At 41.2% G+C, this 18,615-nt stretch overlaps 1 protein-coding gene across 1 annotated transcript; it reads right to left on the bottom strand.

Moving 5' to 3' along the window:
• Positions 1-716: 716 nt before the first annotated feature.
• LOC309437693 (amine sulfotransferase-like) lies at positions 717-12,345 on the bottom strand. Its single transcript, XM_082048354.1, has 6 exons — positions 12,198-12,345; positions 9,546-9,754; positions 7,385-7,511; positions 6,060-6,154; positions 4,977-5,157; positions 717-3,617 (listed from the first exon to the last, which is right to left on the bottom strand). The coding sequence occupies exons 1-6, from the start codon at positions 12,334-12,336 to the stop codon at positions 3,493-3,495; spliced, it is 876 nt and encodes a 291-aa protein (XP_081904480.1). The 5' UTR covers positions 12,337-12,345; the 3' UTR covers positions 717-3,492.
• Between the last annotated feature and the right edge of the window lie 6,270 nt (positions 12,346-18,615).

The raw sequence follows: 18,615 nt of genomic DNA, 5'->3' as shown, positions 1-18,615 counted from the left end.
AAATGCTCTTCAGCACTGAACTTAATTTGCTTCTGGTATGTCTCGATTCAGCTGCATTTAAAAAGAAAGATGACTCCTAAGACTTTCAATTTTCAGCTATGTATGTTTAAAACTGGCATTTTTTTCAAAAGAGGAGCAAGTTCTCTTTAAATCTAGACTGAATCCAAGAATGCTGTGTAGTCCATGCAAAATGTTGTAATCTGAGAAAATTTTCCAAGCGGGTCACTTGTAAGAATCATCTATGTATGAAAAAAGTTTCTCAATTATATTTCTAGATCAATGAGATTTTTTTTTAGTCTGTTTTCACGCTAATGTATTTATTAGTTTTCATGCAAAGGATCTATAGCTTAAAAATGTTAAAACAATGTCAAACAAGTTAAAATGTGAAAATGTATTTTCACTATAACATCTTATATCTCAAAGCAGAGGAAATAATAAGGGTTGAAGTGACAAAAAGTTGTATAAAGTCTGTTCCTCCAAGTCTGTGGAACAGATTTCAGTGACTCAGTCTGAGCTTCAGCTTCATTTACCTTTGTTAGTAATTAACATCTGTGAAATAAAAGGGAATTTGACTGAGAGTAAGCTTGGCTATGTTTATGTCCTGGAGTTTGCTGAAATGGACTGAATAAAGGGGATTTTTTGTGGAAGAAGTGATATATTTGAAGTTCACTTACGCACTTTGGATTAGATTGAAGTCTAATTCATAGTAATCTAATAAAGTTCTACCAATAAACTTTGATGGAATTTTCATAATTCAAGATCATGGTGCCTACAACCTTGGTTGCATCTTGCTTTTAACTCTCGAAGTTGAAAGCGTACACTGTAAAGCATGTAGGGAGATTATTATGAGTTGCAGCACTGCACTATGACCAGAGCTAATTTAGTTTTGATCATGCTGAACTTTTTGAATAATTGGTGCCTGAGCTCTATTAAAATTTGTAGGATGATTCCCATTCTGTCAAGATGCTGTAGGAGTACAATCTTGAGCATGCTGCATAGCCTAGCATTTTGTACCCAAATTATGATCTCCTGTAAAGCAAACAAAACTTAAGGGTGTTTTTTTGTTTTGTTTTTCCTCCTGTCCTTTCCTATTTTGGACAAAAATGGGGAGCTTGAATTACATTTCCTCTGGGGAGAATCAACTTCAGTCTTTCTCTTAGGAGACTTATAACCATCAGGCTACCTCCAGTTTTTAAACTCTGTGGTTGTGAGATAAATTCAAAACTTGTTGGACCAGACAGCAGACTGTGCCTGTATCCAAGATGCTGATACTCTGGATCCTGAGAGAATAAACTGTCATGTGAGTGCTCTCTCTCGTGGGGCAGAATCGGACAGGGCCTGAAATACTACTCTTTTTTTTAATCAGCCCTTCAATGCTTTGCAACTTGGCTCAGAGTGGGGATCGAGGAGGCTTTTCAGGTTCAGTTCTTTGATGTAATTGTGTATATTGCTGTGAACTCAATTTTACTTTCTGCACTGCACATTCATGAAATCTGCAACTGATAGAGTGAGCTGATCCCATTGGGCTGTGGCATGCAGTGTACCGTAAGGTTTATCAGGCTTTTATTATTATGCTGGGGCTTCCTGCTATTAGAAAAAGAGTAAAGATCAAGGCTCTACTTGTAATCAGGAGTTCTGTTTGTACCTAATGTCGAACTCAGCAACAGGTCTGCGTCAGGCTTCTGTCATTGAACTAGTTTTACCTGCTCTGTGGCCAGGGTAAATACACATGGGTGGAAAAGGTCACCGGACCTCTTGTTGGAAGCTCAGACTCAGAGGTCAGGGGATGTTGTCACATAAGGGTTTTTTTTTAAAACTTATTTTCATGGTATCGGTGGTGCAGAATTTCAAAAGGAAAGATGATCTGACTGCACAGTTGCAGGACATGGAAGCATTCCTCTTGTAGGCTAATTATATGGGGTCACTTTTGCAGTGAGCTATGCATTGCAGGAAGTAATTCTGTCCAGGAAAAAAGCTGGTAAAATATATCAGAAGGCTAAAATGGGTGATTGAAAATGAGAAGGAAGAGCTGATCCCTTGGGACCAGTGAAAGAAGCAAACAAGCAACAAAAACCTATTATATGAACTGGAAGTATGTTTGACATTTTTTGGAACAATTTATGGGAAAGCCAAGGTTAGATGCTCTTTATCAAGTCAAGATTATTATTTGGACTGTTTTTAAAATTAGAACTTGTATCCTGCTGTGCCTGATTGTTAGGGTATTGATTCAATAGCAATCAAAAGCAGCCACCATAGTTTGGTCATGTAGACAACAGCAGGAGGCAGGGATGTGGGTCCAAAACTTGCTTTCCCCACTAGGGAAGTGTGATTGGTGTCTGAAAAAAAAATTGAAACAAAATGTTTCCTCCTCAGATCATGTCCTTTCCCCCTGCCATTCTGACTGAGGCTGTGCTGAAAGGAACAGAAGATTACTGAAGTGGAAAAAGCTGCTAGAGATGTATGAGAGACTTAACAGTGTGTACATGGAGAGGAGAAACTACAGCTCTAATTTGTGAGTAGTTTCAATGGCAAGAGTTGAGAAATACGCAGGAGTTGGACCTCCCTCTGTAAGCAACGTGAAAGTCACCACTGTCTACAAAGATGAATATATCATAGACCAGATTCATGTCAAGAGTAGAGTTGTTGAATCTGCAAATATTTTTAAGCTGTTGATAAGAAAAAAATCTTGAGATATGTCTCTGTATTTGTCTTCTCAGGGGAAGCCCATGGGCAAGCTGCTGTGTGGAGCTGAATCATGGGCAAGTTAAACCATGATAGGGAGTCAATGAATAAATGAGGAAGGACATCATCATAGATGGTAGTTTTTCACATCAGTAGTTCTAGTAGATCATCAGGTGTGGTAGAGTGGATGTTCACTTAAAAACTGCCATAACTATGGCTTGTGTTTTTTCCTCTGTATTTCATGCAGTGAAGTGTCAGACATGACCTCAAGAACCATGACAGACAACGCAATGAAGTGTTTCAGTCAATAAGCAACACAAGAGAATGCAACACGAAGGTCACTTTAATAGCAAACAGTTGAGAATTAGTGTTCACCAGGGAAATAGGAAATCAAACATATCAAAGCATAACCATACCAGAGCTGGCCAGTCTTCTGGTCTGGACATGGAAGATTCTACCAAAAGAAGCCTCATGAAATGCACAACTGAAACATTTTTCAGAGTTTTTAGCAACACTGATCTATCCTCACTGGGTTGTCTACAACTCTGGTATTATTAAAGCCAATGAAAGTAAAAGCAAACATGAAGAAAGGAAGTCAATCTACTAAAAAAGCTGATTAAGATATCTTGTAAAATTTTGAACAGGAAACTGTTAGAATTGAATAGCTTCCTCAGATAACTCACATTTTCTGACTGAGCTGTCATCATTATTATTTCTGTAACATAGCTGAAAATGGATGTATTTTCTTCCAAAACTTCAGATATGTCTATCCAATATAAACACCAAAGGATGATGAAACTCAAAACCAGCCTACATTTCATCATTGATATCCCAGATAAATTTGATGGGCAAGGTCTTCATTCTCTCCTCAAGAACTTTGTCAAACCTTTCACTCTGTGCCACTGTCATGATGTTTTTCCAGTCTCCAACAGTGCCTGAGGAAAGAGGCAGCAAAGGGAGGTGAGAAGCAGAACATGGACCTCTCCGAAGCCTGCTGCAAACAGTGTTAGTCTTGGGAAGCAATTCCTGCCTTCCTCAGCATTTCCCTGTCACTGGCCAGCTGAGGGAGGCCCTGTGTGCTCTTTTGAGGATGTGCTTCCAAATCTAAGAGCTGTGAATAAAACACAGCATAGACCTATAATCCTGACTCCTTATAAAGTTATCCAACTAATTTGTTCTGATGTTTTACTGATTTATTTGAGATCAAAGAGGAAGTTATTAAGAGCAATACCTCTCATTTTTCTCTCAATGTACCACTCTAATTCCTGGAGGTCTCCTCCTACCCTGGGCATTAGGACATCACAGCAATGCCCACGAGCCCAGGGATGCTGTACATGGACTCAGAGGGCAGTTGGTCAAGAAGGTCTTTGCTCACACAATTAAGGTGACTCTTCCCTTGAAAAGTAAGTGTCCTGGGATTGGCTGAGATGGAGTTAATTTTCTTCCTAGTAGCTGGTATAGTGCTGTGTTTCGAGTTTAGTATGAGACTAATGTTGAAAATACACTGATGTTTTAGTTGTTGCCAAGCAATATATTTATACCAAGTCAAGGACTTTTCAGCCTTTTAAGGCTGCAGGTGCATAAGAAGCTGGGAGGGGGCACAGCCAGGACAGCTGACCCCAACTGGCCAAGGGATATTTGATACCACATGACATCATGCTCAGTATATACTTTGGGGGAAGAAGAAAGAGGGAAACGTTTGGAGTGATGGCGTTTGTCTTCCTAAGTAACTGTTACACATGACGAAGCCCGGCTTTCCTGGAGACGGCTGAACACCTGCCCACCCATGGGAAGCAGTGAATGAATCCCTTGTTTTGTTTTGCTTGCATTTGTGGCTTTTGCTTTACTTATTAAACTGTCTTTATCTCAACCCACGAGTTTTCTCACTTTACTCTTCTGATTCTCTCCCCCATGCCACAGTGGGAGGTGAGCAAGTGGCTGTGTGGGGCTTAGTTGCTGGGTAGGGTTAAACCATGGCAGTAAGAAACAGTAAAAAAAAAGTATTACCTTACCCCTGGCTTGGTACAATCCTTAAATCTTTTCCTGTTTCTAACAGGCCTGTTACAATTTGAGTTACAATCAGTAAAATGTTACCTTTTTATTATCCTCAGGAGAATATGGTAAAATCACTGAGGCCATGGTAATAAAACTGCTCTTATAAATTTAATTTGGCACCAACCTGAACTCTCCCCCTGAAAAAAGGGCATTCCAGCTGAGACCAGAAATCCTTGGTTCATCTCATACCAAGAAGTGTGGGATCAAATAATTGTTGCATTTAACTGGTTCTACTTTACCTTTACGTAGAAATTTGCCCTTGTTTTTCTCTGCTAGTTCTTCTGGCAGGTTCTCATAGTTTGCCCTGGGATCTTTTCTCATGTTCTCAAATGTAGCCTGTCTCACAACGCTGTCCACTTCCTCTTCACTCAGCTTCTTGCCTAAGAAGTTGCAGATCTTCAGCACAGCACTTCTGAGATCCTGCAATAAAGTAACTCTGAAGAGTCTTGATGATGCAAAGAATTGAATGAATACAATAATGGAACACAGAATAATAAAGGACGTACATTCAGGTGAAAAAATGACCAAAATTTTTATGTGAGCATAATTTCACTTGCATCAGTTGAATACTAGAGAGCAGTGACACTAGCTCATGGCAGAAGCATGCCCTTGGAGATGGGGAATTCTGCATTCTGCTCCCCATACTACAAACCCAGTCTGCATCTCACACTAGATACTTGTCAAGGTCACCCCTGGAATCCCACCTGTCACTGTGAAGACACTCAGCCCATGGGGGTTTTGTCAGTCATCTTGTCCTACCAAGGGACTCAATGTGAGCAACCCCAGTCGCCAAAGGCTGAGGGACCAGGGCAGCAGCACTTGAGGTGGCCATGGCTGGGGGCCTCTGGAGCTTGTCCATGAGGAGAAAGGTAGACCCCTCTGAGAAACAAGAAATCTCACACAGGCATGGGCAGCAACCACACAGGACACTTATGGTCAGCAATTTGAGATCTCCTCAAGTACTTTAAAGCCTGCCTCTTACGCACTACCTTTAGTGGAACTGTCCTTATGAACACAACATTCCTGTCGAAGATACTTGCAAAATTCTTGCTCTGTACTATTTTAAAAAGGATATTCTGGGGTCACAGTGAAGATAAGGTCTGTCAAATTGGAAAGTGTTTGCCCTAATAATTGTCTAGTAGTTTATAAGACCTTGAACCAATGAGACAAATTACTTCATCCTCTCAGAAGTCTCAATTTGAATCTACTCCACAACGGATTAAGTACTTTCCAGTATAAAGTGTACTTATAAAGAGCTGTCTGAAAATGTACTCAATATGGGAAGAGAATATCTTGAATGCAGTAATACTAACTGGCCTCACCTTTTTCATTTCTTCATAGGTAAGGAAGAGTATATTGAAATCCTCTGCATGACTGTACCAGCCTGCAACATGATCCATCCATGAACTGGCAAGTACTGAGCAAGGGAAATTATTAAAACAAAAAAATACTATTAACAGTTAGTAGTAAAACAGTAAAATGATCAGTCATTTAGGTCTTTGAAAGAGTTTTTTTAAATAATATTTTTGATAATTTGAGGAATACATACAGTCTTTGTGGCAATTCTCTGAGCTAATGTGACAAATTCTCTTTTGTTTCTAGTAATCTCAATTAATACTGGCAGAAGCAAAAAACTACTTCTCTATCTTTGCTGTACAATTTCTATTCTTGTGGGTTCAGCTGCACTAACCAAGTGCAGAAAATGTTAAGAGATTTTCAGTCAAATTCTGCATCAGCATCCGATTCAGGTAAAATAAGCAGCTTGCATGTTGTTGGGGAGCAGCAAAGACATGAAAATGCTACTCCCTTTGGACCAGCTTTCATCACAAAATGGTGTCAAGCTCAGCCTCTGCAGCTTTGAATTCAGGTTACAACATAGCTGAGGATTCTGGTAATTGATTGTCCTGGTTTTGCTAAAAACAAGTTTCTCTTTCAGTGAATTTTGCCTGTCAGCTAAAGCCTTCATATTAACTGCATTTTCCTGGAGAACCAGACACATGTTTTGGTAAACCTAGCAATTCCTAGCAATGGAATGCAAACATATTGATAAGCATGGATGGACATCTCGCGAGAGGGGCGACGAGAAACAAGTGACCAAGAAACTGACCAACTGTGTATAACATTCCATTCATGTGAATATTTCATATAAAAGTGGGAGACCACGAGGATCTCTTCCCTTTTCCCTTTTTTCCTTATGGCCGACCTTAGGAGAGGATCTGGCTGGTCGTCCCTGAGAACTGAGGCCTAGTGAGAGACTGAATCCAGCTCCGCTTGGCTGCAGAGTCTAATCCAGGACTTTGGTGGCCAGCTCTGCAGTTGCTGAGACTTTCAAGATTGGTTTTGTATATTTTGTATTATTTTCTCTATTCTTATTAGTAGCATTAGTAAAACATCTTTAATTTTTCCAACTCTCTTCTCTCTGTTCTTCTTTCCCTCCCGATCGCCTGTCCTTAGTGGGAAGGGGGGAGAGGGAGGGGCAAAACGGGGGAAGTGGGGGGGAGAGGAGGTTAACAATACATCTGCCAGGGTTTTATTGTCACCCCGCAATCTTAACCCTCGACATTGATATTTATTGATATAATTAATCTCCTTTCAGTCTGAAGTCAGGGAATAAGATTTGGGCTCCATAGTAAGAAAGATATCCTACCTTTGCCAGATAAAAACCTCTCCATGAAAAGATTAAAATCTGGTATTTCCTCGAGTGTGTTCATGAATTTGGAGAAGTGATAGTAAGAAACCATAACATCCTTAGGGTTCCTGGTAACATAAATAATCTGCAAAACAATAAGAAGACTAGTCTCAGAAGTATTAAAGGACTCCATTACCTTGATCATCAGTGCAGTTTTCCATAGAGATCCCACTAAAAATGTGTGAAAACAGTCTGAAGATGACAACCATGTTAGATAAATTCTGGATAATGTAGTCCTGTCAATTAGTTTATAGGTGGTGTTATTTCTGTCATTACCATTGCAGTTGTACGGTGCCTGTAGCTAATTCTCTTCATGGGATTAGTGTTACAGGCTTCGGAGGTACTGATCACTTGTGCAAGGCAGTCAGGTTGCAATAACAACACTAGAAAATCATTAGTTCAATTTGGCTTCACATTTCTGTGTACAGCCACAATGACATGAATAAGAGTTTCTTGTAAATCCCAGCTTTGGTAGTGTTGACAGCATTAGTACTCTGTGATCTAAGCTCCCGGTGCTGCTGCCAGAGGCAGCACACAGGCAGATTTGGAATGACATGTTAAGAGGGAGCCTTGGCATCTTAAAAGAAGGAGCTGTTATAGGCAAGGGTTATTTTGGCTTCTGCTGACTCCTGACCACAGGAGAGCTGCTGCTTCAGGCAGAGTCCAGGCACCACCACTGAGATGGGCAACCTCCTGCCTTTCGACTGGCAGCATGTCCCAGCTTCCACTAAGTTTCTGCTCTTTAACACTTGATGTCTAATTAGGGAGAGAAAATACAGCCTGGCATGTCAGCCTTACGAGGTTACAAAGGTCTGCAGAGAGAGACAGAACAATCATGCTCTCAAACTGCCTTTCTGACTGGGTAAAATTACTACTTTTGATTCCAGCTTAGTTGAAAATTTATCTGATTATCTTTTGCAAAACAAAAACCTTTATTTCCAAGTTGTATAAAATAAGGATTCCTAAATGCATTGCAGGAAAACTCAATAAATGCCTAGTTCAAAAGCTCTGTCCTGAAATCACAGGAAAAGTTATCCTATGGTTTGATCAAAAATATGAACCTGAGTGACTTATTCAAGCAAATTGGAAAAGAATCCCCCCCCCCCCCAAGAAATATTTTCCTGAAGTCAGAAGACTTTTGGTATTTTCTGACTTGGTGTGCTCTGTGTGATTTTTGGGGCAATTTTATCATGCTTTGTTGGGCATCATTTGGATTTCAGATCTTCTGTATGTGAGCTTTCTCTTCCAAACTTCACTGGCACTGTGAAGAAGAAGGTGAGCACATGGCAGTTTCCCATGACACCTGTATCTGTGCAGAAGGTAACAGCAGCACTAAGAGCCGGTCTCCACAGCCCTTGTGGGCAGAGCTCTGCCACAGCTTTCCATTCACTCAGCCATGGGGAGTCCTTCGTCAGAAATAATGATGAAAGGGGCAGAAGTCATGGGCGCCACTGTAAGAAAGACTAGCAGAAGTACTAGATCTTTTGCCAGGGAGCAAAGTAACAATTTGCTGTAAGGTGGCTAAAGCAATTCTTGGTGTGCTGTTAGAAGCATACATCCCATATACATCTTCAGACTTGTCTGCATGTCCATACTCTGCCAATGAGCCTTAGTGTAGCAGCCGGGTTACAACTGTCTCCAGGGAGGCACTTTCCATGGGAGACAGGCCCAGAGCTATGGCACAGCTTATGATGGAGAGTCCTGTTCAAAAACTCACAGCACTGGGGAGTAAGAAAAGGCAGTTCTCACTTTCTCTCTCTACCTACTATAGTCCCATTCTACTCATATTTTCTGTGTGGTAGACGTTTTTTCAGACTCATAACTTCACTGGAATTGGACACTTTCACAAGGGGAAAATCAGTGCAAGTCTTTGACCCTGACAGATCCTACTGAGATGCACCACCCCTCTCTGTAACAGTATTGGGGCGGAGAGATTTTGCAAAAGGAAACAGAAGAAATGGGCTTTAGAAGGTACCTGATCTCCCCACATATATGAAGGAGGTGATATTTATACTGAGACACAGGGAACTGAAAGAGGAAAAAGGTAGGATTTGGAGCAATTACTGAGGCAAATTGGCATGATTGGTTTTAAGGAAATTGTTAAAATAACATCACTTACACGTCCTTTTTTGTTTCTCATGTCTCTTGGAACTAAGTAGTAAGGCAGGTGGGTGGCAAAAATACGAGGCGAAGGAAGAGTGGCAAAATCCATACTTTTTATATTGTATTCCAGCCATGGGATTCTGTTCATCATTTCTATATTTTCTGTTCCATTACGGTGGCCTTCACTCATTATTAGGGCCAAAATGTTCTGAGTCCACACAGTTCCTGAGAAGGAAACCTTTTTATTTGAACTTTGCTTGATCTTTTTTAATTAAAGATAGTATATTGTCATAAACAGAGCATCTGCACAGCTATAAGTAGTTTCACGTTGTGAATATAAATACAACCTTACATACCGAAGAGGACAAACATTGTTTTGGTGACTGTTGAGTGCAAAAGGGAAGCATATTTTTGTTTTGTTCCTGCAGAAAAGCCATAGCCAGTACCTAAACCTTCACTTCCTTCACCCAGTACACTCAGCTTCATAAAAATTATGTCTGTCCTCATCTTCTTGTGGCAACTGCATCCCTGTGGGCCACGCACCTAAAAATATCTCATGCTGTGTTCATCTGGAAAATACCTTTGCTCCTAGAGCTCCTGCAGAGTGTTGTGAGATGTCATGAAATAAACAGCTGACAACGCTGTGTTTGTAAAGCACAAATGAACCCCACAAAGCAAATGTTTGTGGCAACAGGTTCTCTCAAGTTCCCTGGAGAAGATCTGACTCCAGGGTCAGAGCTGCTGGCAAGAATGATCTAAAAAAGCAGGACCCTGAAGGTGGCTGACTGCTGTGCCAGTGTGTGTTCGTGTGCCAGCTGACAATGGTGGGAGGCAAATCCTGAATGATTAGCTCATTTGGGCAATGAGCGGAATTGTTTAGCCCCAGGTCCTCTGGCCTTCTCAGGACTATCCTAGTGCTGGTTCCTTTCCTCTTTTATACTATAGGCCAATAAAGATGGACACTTGAGATAATTCAAATCAATGCAGAAGAGCATTGAACTATTGCTGTAGGTTACCCTGAGCAAGCACAGAGAAAGGAAGGCATCTGAAACCAAAGCCTAGTTGTTAAGACCTCACCCAGGATGGAAGCAATTGGTTCTGGAGATTAGACTGTAGATTTAACGTCACTGGGCAAGAAAAAGAAGTAGCCCTGGGATTCAGAGGAACCATAGCCAATGATTTCACAGCTCTGTTGACTGGCTTGCTCTGCTCAGCATAACCAACCTGGAAATTTTTTCTGCACAGTAGTAGACATTCAATGGAAAGATTGGCAGATACCTTAGATTGATAACTGGGGAGGGAGAAAGAGGATAGTGGGGCAGGATAGAGGAAAAGGCATGAATGAGAAAGAGATGACATTCTGTGCAATTCATAACTCGAAGTCATGTTCCAAGTCCTTCATGTCCCAGGATAGTCCATCACTTTTCAACATGAAACTCCTACTTGCAAATATGTGCTCATCTCAGTGCCATGACATCTTTACCCCTTAAATACTGCCTTCTTATCCTCCCTCTCTGCCTTTCTTGGTCAGCTCACCCTGGTGCTGCCTGACAGCAAGCTGGCATCACCTGAGCTTCCTGTCCCCTCACTCTTTCTTCCATGACCCCTCCACAGGCTTCTCGTATTGCATCTACCTTTACCACAACTACACCTGATGCTCCCTGCCACTCCCTCTGGGCTTCACTCAAGAATGTCTTTCTGCCTCAGGTGTTTCAAATGGATACCTGAGGGAACAGTGAACTTCAGCAAGATGTTCAGTGACGCTAGGAAAGGGACATATGCTAATGAAACACTAGTCATGTCATCTGAAAGCTGAGTCTTGAAGGCTGCTGAAGAAAACCAAAGGATAATGGTAGAGGCTCCTAAGAGCACAAAGAGAAGAGGATAGCAGAGGCCTTGAAAGTACAAGCACAGATTGTCAAGGTCACAGAGATGTCAAGGCTTTAGTCTTAAATCACTGCTTAATGCATGACCAAGTCATTAACTACTAATCACTGAAGAAATGCAGTCTTGAAAAATGAGCAGATCAGTTTCAGAGCATAAAGTGAACTTGTATGGAAATATACAGATCTAGGCATGTCAAGACTTAAGATTTCATGTAAGATGACAGTGAAGCCAGGTGGTTGCTCAGTTGTATTTGCTTCAGAAATAGGAATACAGAATTCATCGTGCTAGTGTCCTGTGTTGCTATGTAGGCAAATAGTACTTCATTATCCTTGAAATGAGGTATAGATAGGTGACTCACATTTGCTCTGGTCTCCTGCTTGGTTGTAATATGGATGCAACAACCACAAAATCACCTTCCATGTGAGTCCACAAATCATTCCAGGTATTTCAGAATCAGCTCCAACACTCATGCACCCAGCCCTACCAAAACTATGTAGGTGTTTGTGAGGCACAGGAGGTCATTTTGGTTTGTGTGTAGCTTGCTCTGAGTACACCTACAAGACTGAGTCCAAGAACAAGTTATACCAATTCAGCTGGACATGAGAAGGAACCTTGTGTCTGGCTGTTCAAGCCATAGCTATGCAGGGTTTGTACTTAATGCTACACTGCGTATACTCAGAGATAATTCAGGTCTAAAAGCAAACAACCCTAGCTACTGCTGCAGTTAGATGGCCTCATAAAGGCAGATTTCCCCCCGCTTTAGAAACAATTCCATTCTTACCTGATTTTGGGTAAGTAGCTATAAATATGTCACTATCGTTGATTTCAAAATCCTCTAGTGAAGCTATGTGTTCAAGTGTAGTAATTACACCAAAATAAAATCCTTTGTATTTGAACACATATTCTTTTGATGGTTCCATTATTAATCTGTTGTCTTAATAGGCAAATAACCTGTAATGAGAAAATGTAAAGTTATACCTCTTTCTTTGGTTGTCATCTCACAGAAACAAACACACAAACAAATGAGTAACTCAGACTCAGAAACCAGTGCTGCCAAATTTTAGCAAAATGCATTTCTGCCTCATCTGGAGTACTGTGTCCAGCTCTGGAGCCCTCATACAGGAAAGACATGGACCTGTTGGAGAGGGGCCAAAGGAGACCACAAAACTGATCAAAGGGCTAGAACACCTCTGCTATGAAGAAAGGCTGAGAGAGTTGGGGTTGTTCAGCCTGGAGCAGAGAAGGATCCAGGGAGACCTTATTGTGTGCCTTTCAGTACTTCTAAGGGAGCCTATGAGAAAGGTGGGGACAGACTTCTTAGCAGGGCCTGTTGCAATATGACAAGGGGTAATGGTTTTAAACTAAAAGAGGGGAGATTCAGGCTAGACAAAAGGAAGACATTTTTTACAATGAGGTTGGTGAAACACTCAAACAGGTTTCCCAGAGAGGCGGTAGATGCCCCATCCCTGTAGACATTCAAGGTCAGGCTGGATGGGGCTCTGAGCAACCTGGTCTAGTTGAAAATGTCCCTACTTGTTGCTGGGGGGTTGAACTAGATGACCATTGAAGGTCCTTTCCAACCCAAACCTTTCTATGATTCTATGAAAATTCTGGAAACAATACACTGAAATTGAGAAATTTAACTTTCAGATTTTCATAAGAATATCACTTAGGATATGTTTCTAATGAAAATTAAAAAAAAAAAATTGAGGTGTATAGCAATACCCTTTACTCATGTATAAATGTATGCTACATGCATGTAAAAACCAGTATAACTGAAGGCAGCCTACATAAAAATAATTTATCATGATTCCTGTAGGATCTGAGTGACTGTAGAGTTTTCTTCGTGATGTTGGTAGTTCTTGAACAGAGCTAGCTCCACTGCCAAGCTCTCATTCTGAATTTTGTGGCTGAAACTGCATTTGGAATGTCTTATGGCAATTTCTGCCTCCTTCTACTTGTTCTTTGTGTCATTACTAATGTTTCTCCCATAGCAAGCAAAATTTCTGCAATCTGGGATAGATAAGCATGAGCTTGTATTCTTTTCTTAAACAGGCTTTCTGGTTTTATGAGGTTGTTGTCTTGTGTCTCATTAACACCCTTGTTGTATATTTGCCAGAAAAATATATTAATCATTGTTGTCATGGTGACAAGGGAAGGGCAAACTCTTGGAGAGATACAGGAAGAGTAAGAGAGACTGAAGAGAGACTAACTTTTGTAGCTGAGTCGGAGCCAAATGGAGTGTCTATGTTTGAAGGTTTTGGTCTGTATCTCTTTTGCAGTCTTTGAGCTGAATGATACATCCATGGATTTCAGTGAACTTAACATCCCGGTCACTCAGTCCTGCTCAGCAGATGAGCTATTTATTAATATCATTAGAAAATGTAGAAGCCTTGGCAGAAATGACATAAGAAAGTTCACTTCCAGGCTTGGACATCACAAGCATTGTCTTATGTGGGCTAAAATGTTTGGAAAGACAGACTTTCCTACCCAGAATTTTGTCTGGGTTTCTACCCCCTGCCTTCCCCTTGCAATTCAATCATTCCCATGCCCTCTTGGACTGCTGTGTTTGTCATTGCTTCACCATTGGGATATCAGATTTGTCAAGTCAGCTGATTGCACAAAATGAACCAGCTGAGTGATCTGAATTCACCACAACAGGCAGACCTTGGAAATTACGTTCCTGATTCCACCTGTTATCATTAGCTTCTCTCCAATTAGTCCTTGGCCTCCCCTTTGCCCTCCTGGCACATGAACTCCCCTGTCTGGGTGCTGTCTGTGCTGCACCAGCGCACTGCCCCGGGCAGGAGCACTGCCCTCGGGCCCTCACAACCAGGACCTGCCCTCCTGATCAGGTGCCTCAAAAAGCCCTGGAGATTGCCACTGTCCTGGCCATGGTAAAGCACCTGTGTGCACAGACAGTGCCTGCAGGGCTTGTGCTGCCTCTGGAGCCCTGGGGCTGCATGGGTTGGTTGGCTGGGCAGTGGAAGGGGTGCAGCAGGGGGGGGACACCTGCTGCCCACCCTGCCCTGGGCAGATGGGGTCTGGTAAGCTCCAGCGGCTGCAGAAGGACACACAGACACCCCTCAGAAGCAGCAAAGACTGTGTCAGGCCCTGACTAAACAACTCCTTGCACATGAAGTGCTACTGAGTTTTAAGATAAACACATGCCTTTGTTATCTGAGATTAATCAAATTTAATTTCTCCTATCAACACCCTCACGTGATGTCACTAGACAACAACAAAAAAATCTTCTGCTTTGGGGGATGCACAAGCTCAGTTCTACTGCCAAAGACTCCTGGGCAAAGAAATGCAGCTGGATGTCTCCTTCATGGGAGTACCAACCTCTGTGCTTGCCCTGCCCTCCCTCCAGCCATGCCGGTGCTGTGGGCCATGGACAGGGCAGAGAGAGGAGCAAGTGGAGCCCCTGCTGCGTGTGGTGAGGGGCTGCCTGCCTCATGGCAAAGCCTGTGTTTCACTGACTAAAACAACAACCAGAAAGGTGGAGCTTGAAATGGAGAAAACCCCACGTCTAGAAATCGCTTGGTACACTTTTAAATTCGAGTTGTGGTAACAAAGCCAGAGAAGTCCTAAGGATGCAAAGATATGGAGAATGAGTGAAAAGTGTTACTGATGCAGGAGAAAGAACAAGGAATTTGTGGGAAACAAAAAGGGGCTACACTCAATGCACAGAATACAGAAACCTTCTTGATCTTGTTCTGTCAAAAACGTGAGGTTTTATATAATTTTTGGACAAAGGTTATTGCATTGCTTGTTTCTTACAGATCTGTGAAAATACTGTGAAAAAAATACCATAGAAAAAAAGCCTTGACCCATTTCCTGGACAGCCTATTAATGATCTAATGTATATGATGGGAGAAAAAACCAAACATTCAGGTGTGCTTGTACCAGCCAGTGACACATCTCAAAAACACATTTCAAAAATCTATCTCCAAATTCAGACACAATACTGTGTGCCAGTTAATCTCCTAAATCCACAGTGATCACACACTTTTACTCTGCTTAGCTAATTATCTCACAGCTACACCTCAAATTTCTTTGTTGAGTGATACAGAAAAGCCCAGGTGAGACTCTGGTTTCCACACCAGCACTGAGACAACCCTGCTTTGGTCAGTTGTCCTCTCAAGCATGGCCAGCTCAAGTCCCTAGTTCTCTGCAGCTCTTTCTGGCAGTACATGCCAAAATGGTTTACAAAAGAGGTCTATGTACAGTAATTATTATCTTACTGAGCAGGTGATAGAGAATTATTTAACTCTCTGATTTATCATTCTAATAATTTCAGACACACTTACCTCCTCTGCTCTCTCTTCAGTGCCCACGGAGATGTGCACTGCTACTGCCCAGCTTGGTGGCTGCGGGTAATTCTGGAGACACAAGTGTCACATTTCCTTTTTAACTGACATGTGAACCCATTGACACCGTGCTAGTTGGCTTGCTTCCAATATTTTCTTATGTTGAATGTAGGCAGAGATTAGAGAATTAATAAAACTCACAAAAAGTGAAAGCAGTCCAGAAAGATTTTTGAAATTATTTAAATGCTCTCTTTTAATTCCTCTTTTTTTTTTTTTTTTTAATCAACAGCATTATTGAGGAAGATTGATGAGGAGCAGAACTGAATACAATATTTTCCTTTTTGCTACATTTTTTTTCTCAGCTTTCACTGAACTTTTGCCCAAATTGTGTGGGTTTTTTGTTTGGTTGGTTTGGGTTGTTTGTTTGTTTTTGTGTTTTGTGGGTTTTTTGTTTATTGGTTTGGTGTTTGTTTGTTTGATTGTTTTCCTCCAAGATATGTGTGACAGTAGTCCCAAAGAACAGCCTGGATCCACTACTCCACCAAAGTGGTCGATCAGACTGGTCCAACCTGGGCTCAGCCACGAGCCTGGAATGAGCTACTTGGATTAATTATGTCTACATGTTCATGTTAAGTTTTTCTGTCAGATATTTTTTAACTGAAATAAATTAATGCCAGGTACATTTCTCACTGAAACCTGCACTCCAACAACATCACAAAGAACATTTTGTTCCCCTGTTCTGTGTTGTATTTTGTATAGGAGTACTTTTGAACCTGGATCAGTTCCCCAGATAGTCCCCAGGCTTGCACAACTGATCAGTCAGGTTGGTCAACACGTGAATGAGTCAGAAAGAGAGCAGGCCTGAGGTTTTTTTCACCACAGAGGAAACCCTTACAGGGAAAGATTAAGCCTGTTCTGCTTTGCTTTCTGCTCAAATCAGGCATGTCTCTAGTATTTTATAACTGCAATGTCTATTCTAAGTGTTTAATAATAATGAAAGACAACATCTATTGATTCCAAAACTAGATGGGAAGGTACTCCACCAGATGTTCCAGTCCCCGGCACATCGCTCTGAAGAATACAAAGAGCAATAGCTATGGTCCCACATCAGCTTCACGAACTAGCTGGAGAGCCAACAATGTGTGACTTAGGGCAAGAATCAATATTTTCCAGTGAAAAGAAATAGCATGTAAAGCTGTTTGGCCTTTGGACAGATAGTGAGTGGGGAAAGCATATGAATCCTAAGGATATTGTAAAATGTCAGTATCCTAAAGATAGGGTTTGTCCTTCCTCGTCAGTAACACTGAATTGTAGTCTATCTGCAGTTTATTGAACATAGGTTGCATGTATATAATCCTTTACAGGATAAATGGTCCATTGCAATAATAATTATTGACCTTGGATTCCATATACTTAACATATATTGTAGGTGTGGTTGCACAAAGTTCAGTAGGGAGGTTGGGAAAGGGAACATAGGGCTTATTGCATAATTTAAACAAAGCCAATGTTCTCAGTGCTATTAATATCTTATGTCCTTCTCTGCTTGTTTGGTCTGGTACTTCACATCAATACATTTCTGTACATACTAATCATAGCTATTTCAAAACCTCTATGGTGACAACAAACTGATGTAGCTGTGAAGTTCCCCATCCAGACAATAGACAGGTCTCCCTCCTACCTATACTCTAAAATTAAAATGTTAAGTAAAAGCCTAAATTAGGTGCATGGAATCTCACAATAACTTTCATGTAAGTCACTGCAAAAGACATTCAACATGTCAGAGCAAAAAAAAAGCACAAACTAAATTAGACCACTTAAACACTCACTTTAGGAATCTACATAGGAACTGATTGTTGCCCACCGAGTTTAAAAAATTAAAAAGAAAAGCTTTGTAAGGCATTCCTTTATTTTAGACATGCCTCGGTTACTATTACATACCAATAACATCTAGTATTGACGCTTATTTCACAAAATCCATGCCAAAGATACATCATCAGGTTACTAGAGAAGCTTCTCAGAAGTGAGCATTACATAAGGGCCACAGTTCACTTGGAAGTCTAAATGCAGCCATTCCTCATGAAACCTGTGTCTGCTCTCTACTCTAGGATGTCTGTCACTGGCATACTCTGTCTCCCTCTTTCTTTCACCCCTTGAAAAGGACAGCGATTGAAGAACATTATTTTGTTTTCTCTCAGTTGGAGTAAAGATTTCAAATCCTTCCAATTGCTTTCCATGACCAGCAGCTGAAGAGCATTACACGATCTATGTTTTCCTGTATGCATGGCAAAAATTATCAACCAGATGTCTTATTACTTCTACCTTGGCTGTTCCTCTCTAAAATTTCTGTATCTTCTCCACAAGTGTCCACCTTCTCAAAAGCTATTTAAATTGTTGCTGGCTTAGACGGTTGTAATGTCTTTTGCTTAACCCTGTTACACTTTCTTGTATTCAAGGTATTTACAAGCACTTGTCTTTTACACCTCTGCTGCCCTCCATTTAGCCTGATTCAACTTCTGATATATCGGGTTGGTACTCTTGTTTGCTGTTTGAATACAAAGCTTTCTCCTTAAACCTGTTTGGAAAAACCTCACATTTTGCCTTGGGATGATTTTTTTGTATCTTTGAATGTAACCTGTTCCCACCAGTCTCCAATTCATCTTTTATTCAGATTTTTTCCTTCAGAGCTGTAGATTGTCAACACAGCATCTCTCAGACCCTGCAAAGGAAGGAGTAGATAGGGGCTGGTGAAGTATACCATTAAATGTCACATTATACTTCATTCAAGACCAGGTTTATCAAGGCTCTTTGACGTTTTACCTCACAGTGTCACTTTGAACAATGTTGTCAAAGCTGTGTTTTGGCAAAAGGAACTCGTGATGCCTCTGA

The sequence above is a fragment of the Streptopelia decaocto genome (genome assembly GCF_964273445.1).
Source record: "Streptopelia decaocto genome assembly, chromosome: 3".
In the NCBI taxonomy this organism is placed as follows: domain Eukaryota; kingdom Metazoa; phylum Chordata; class Aves; order Columbiformes; family Columbidae; genus Streptopelia; species Streptopelia decaocto.
This window is presented reverse-complemented; position numbering and strand designations above follow the sequence as displayed.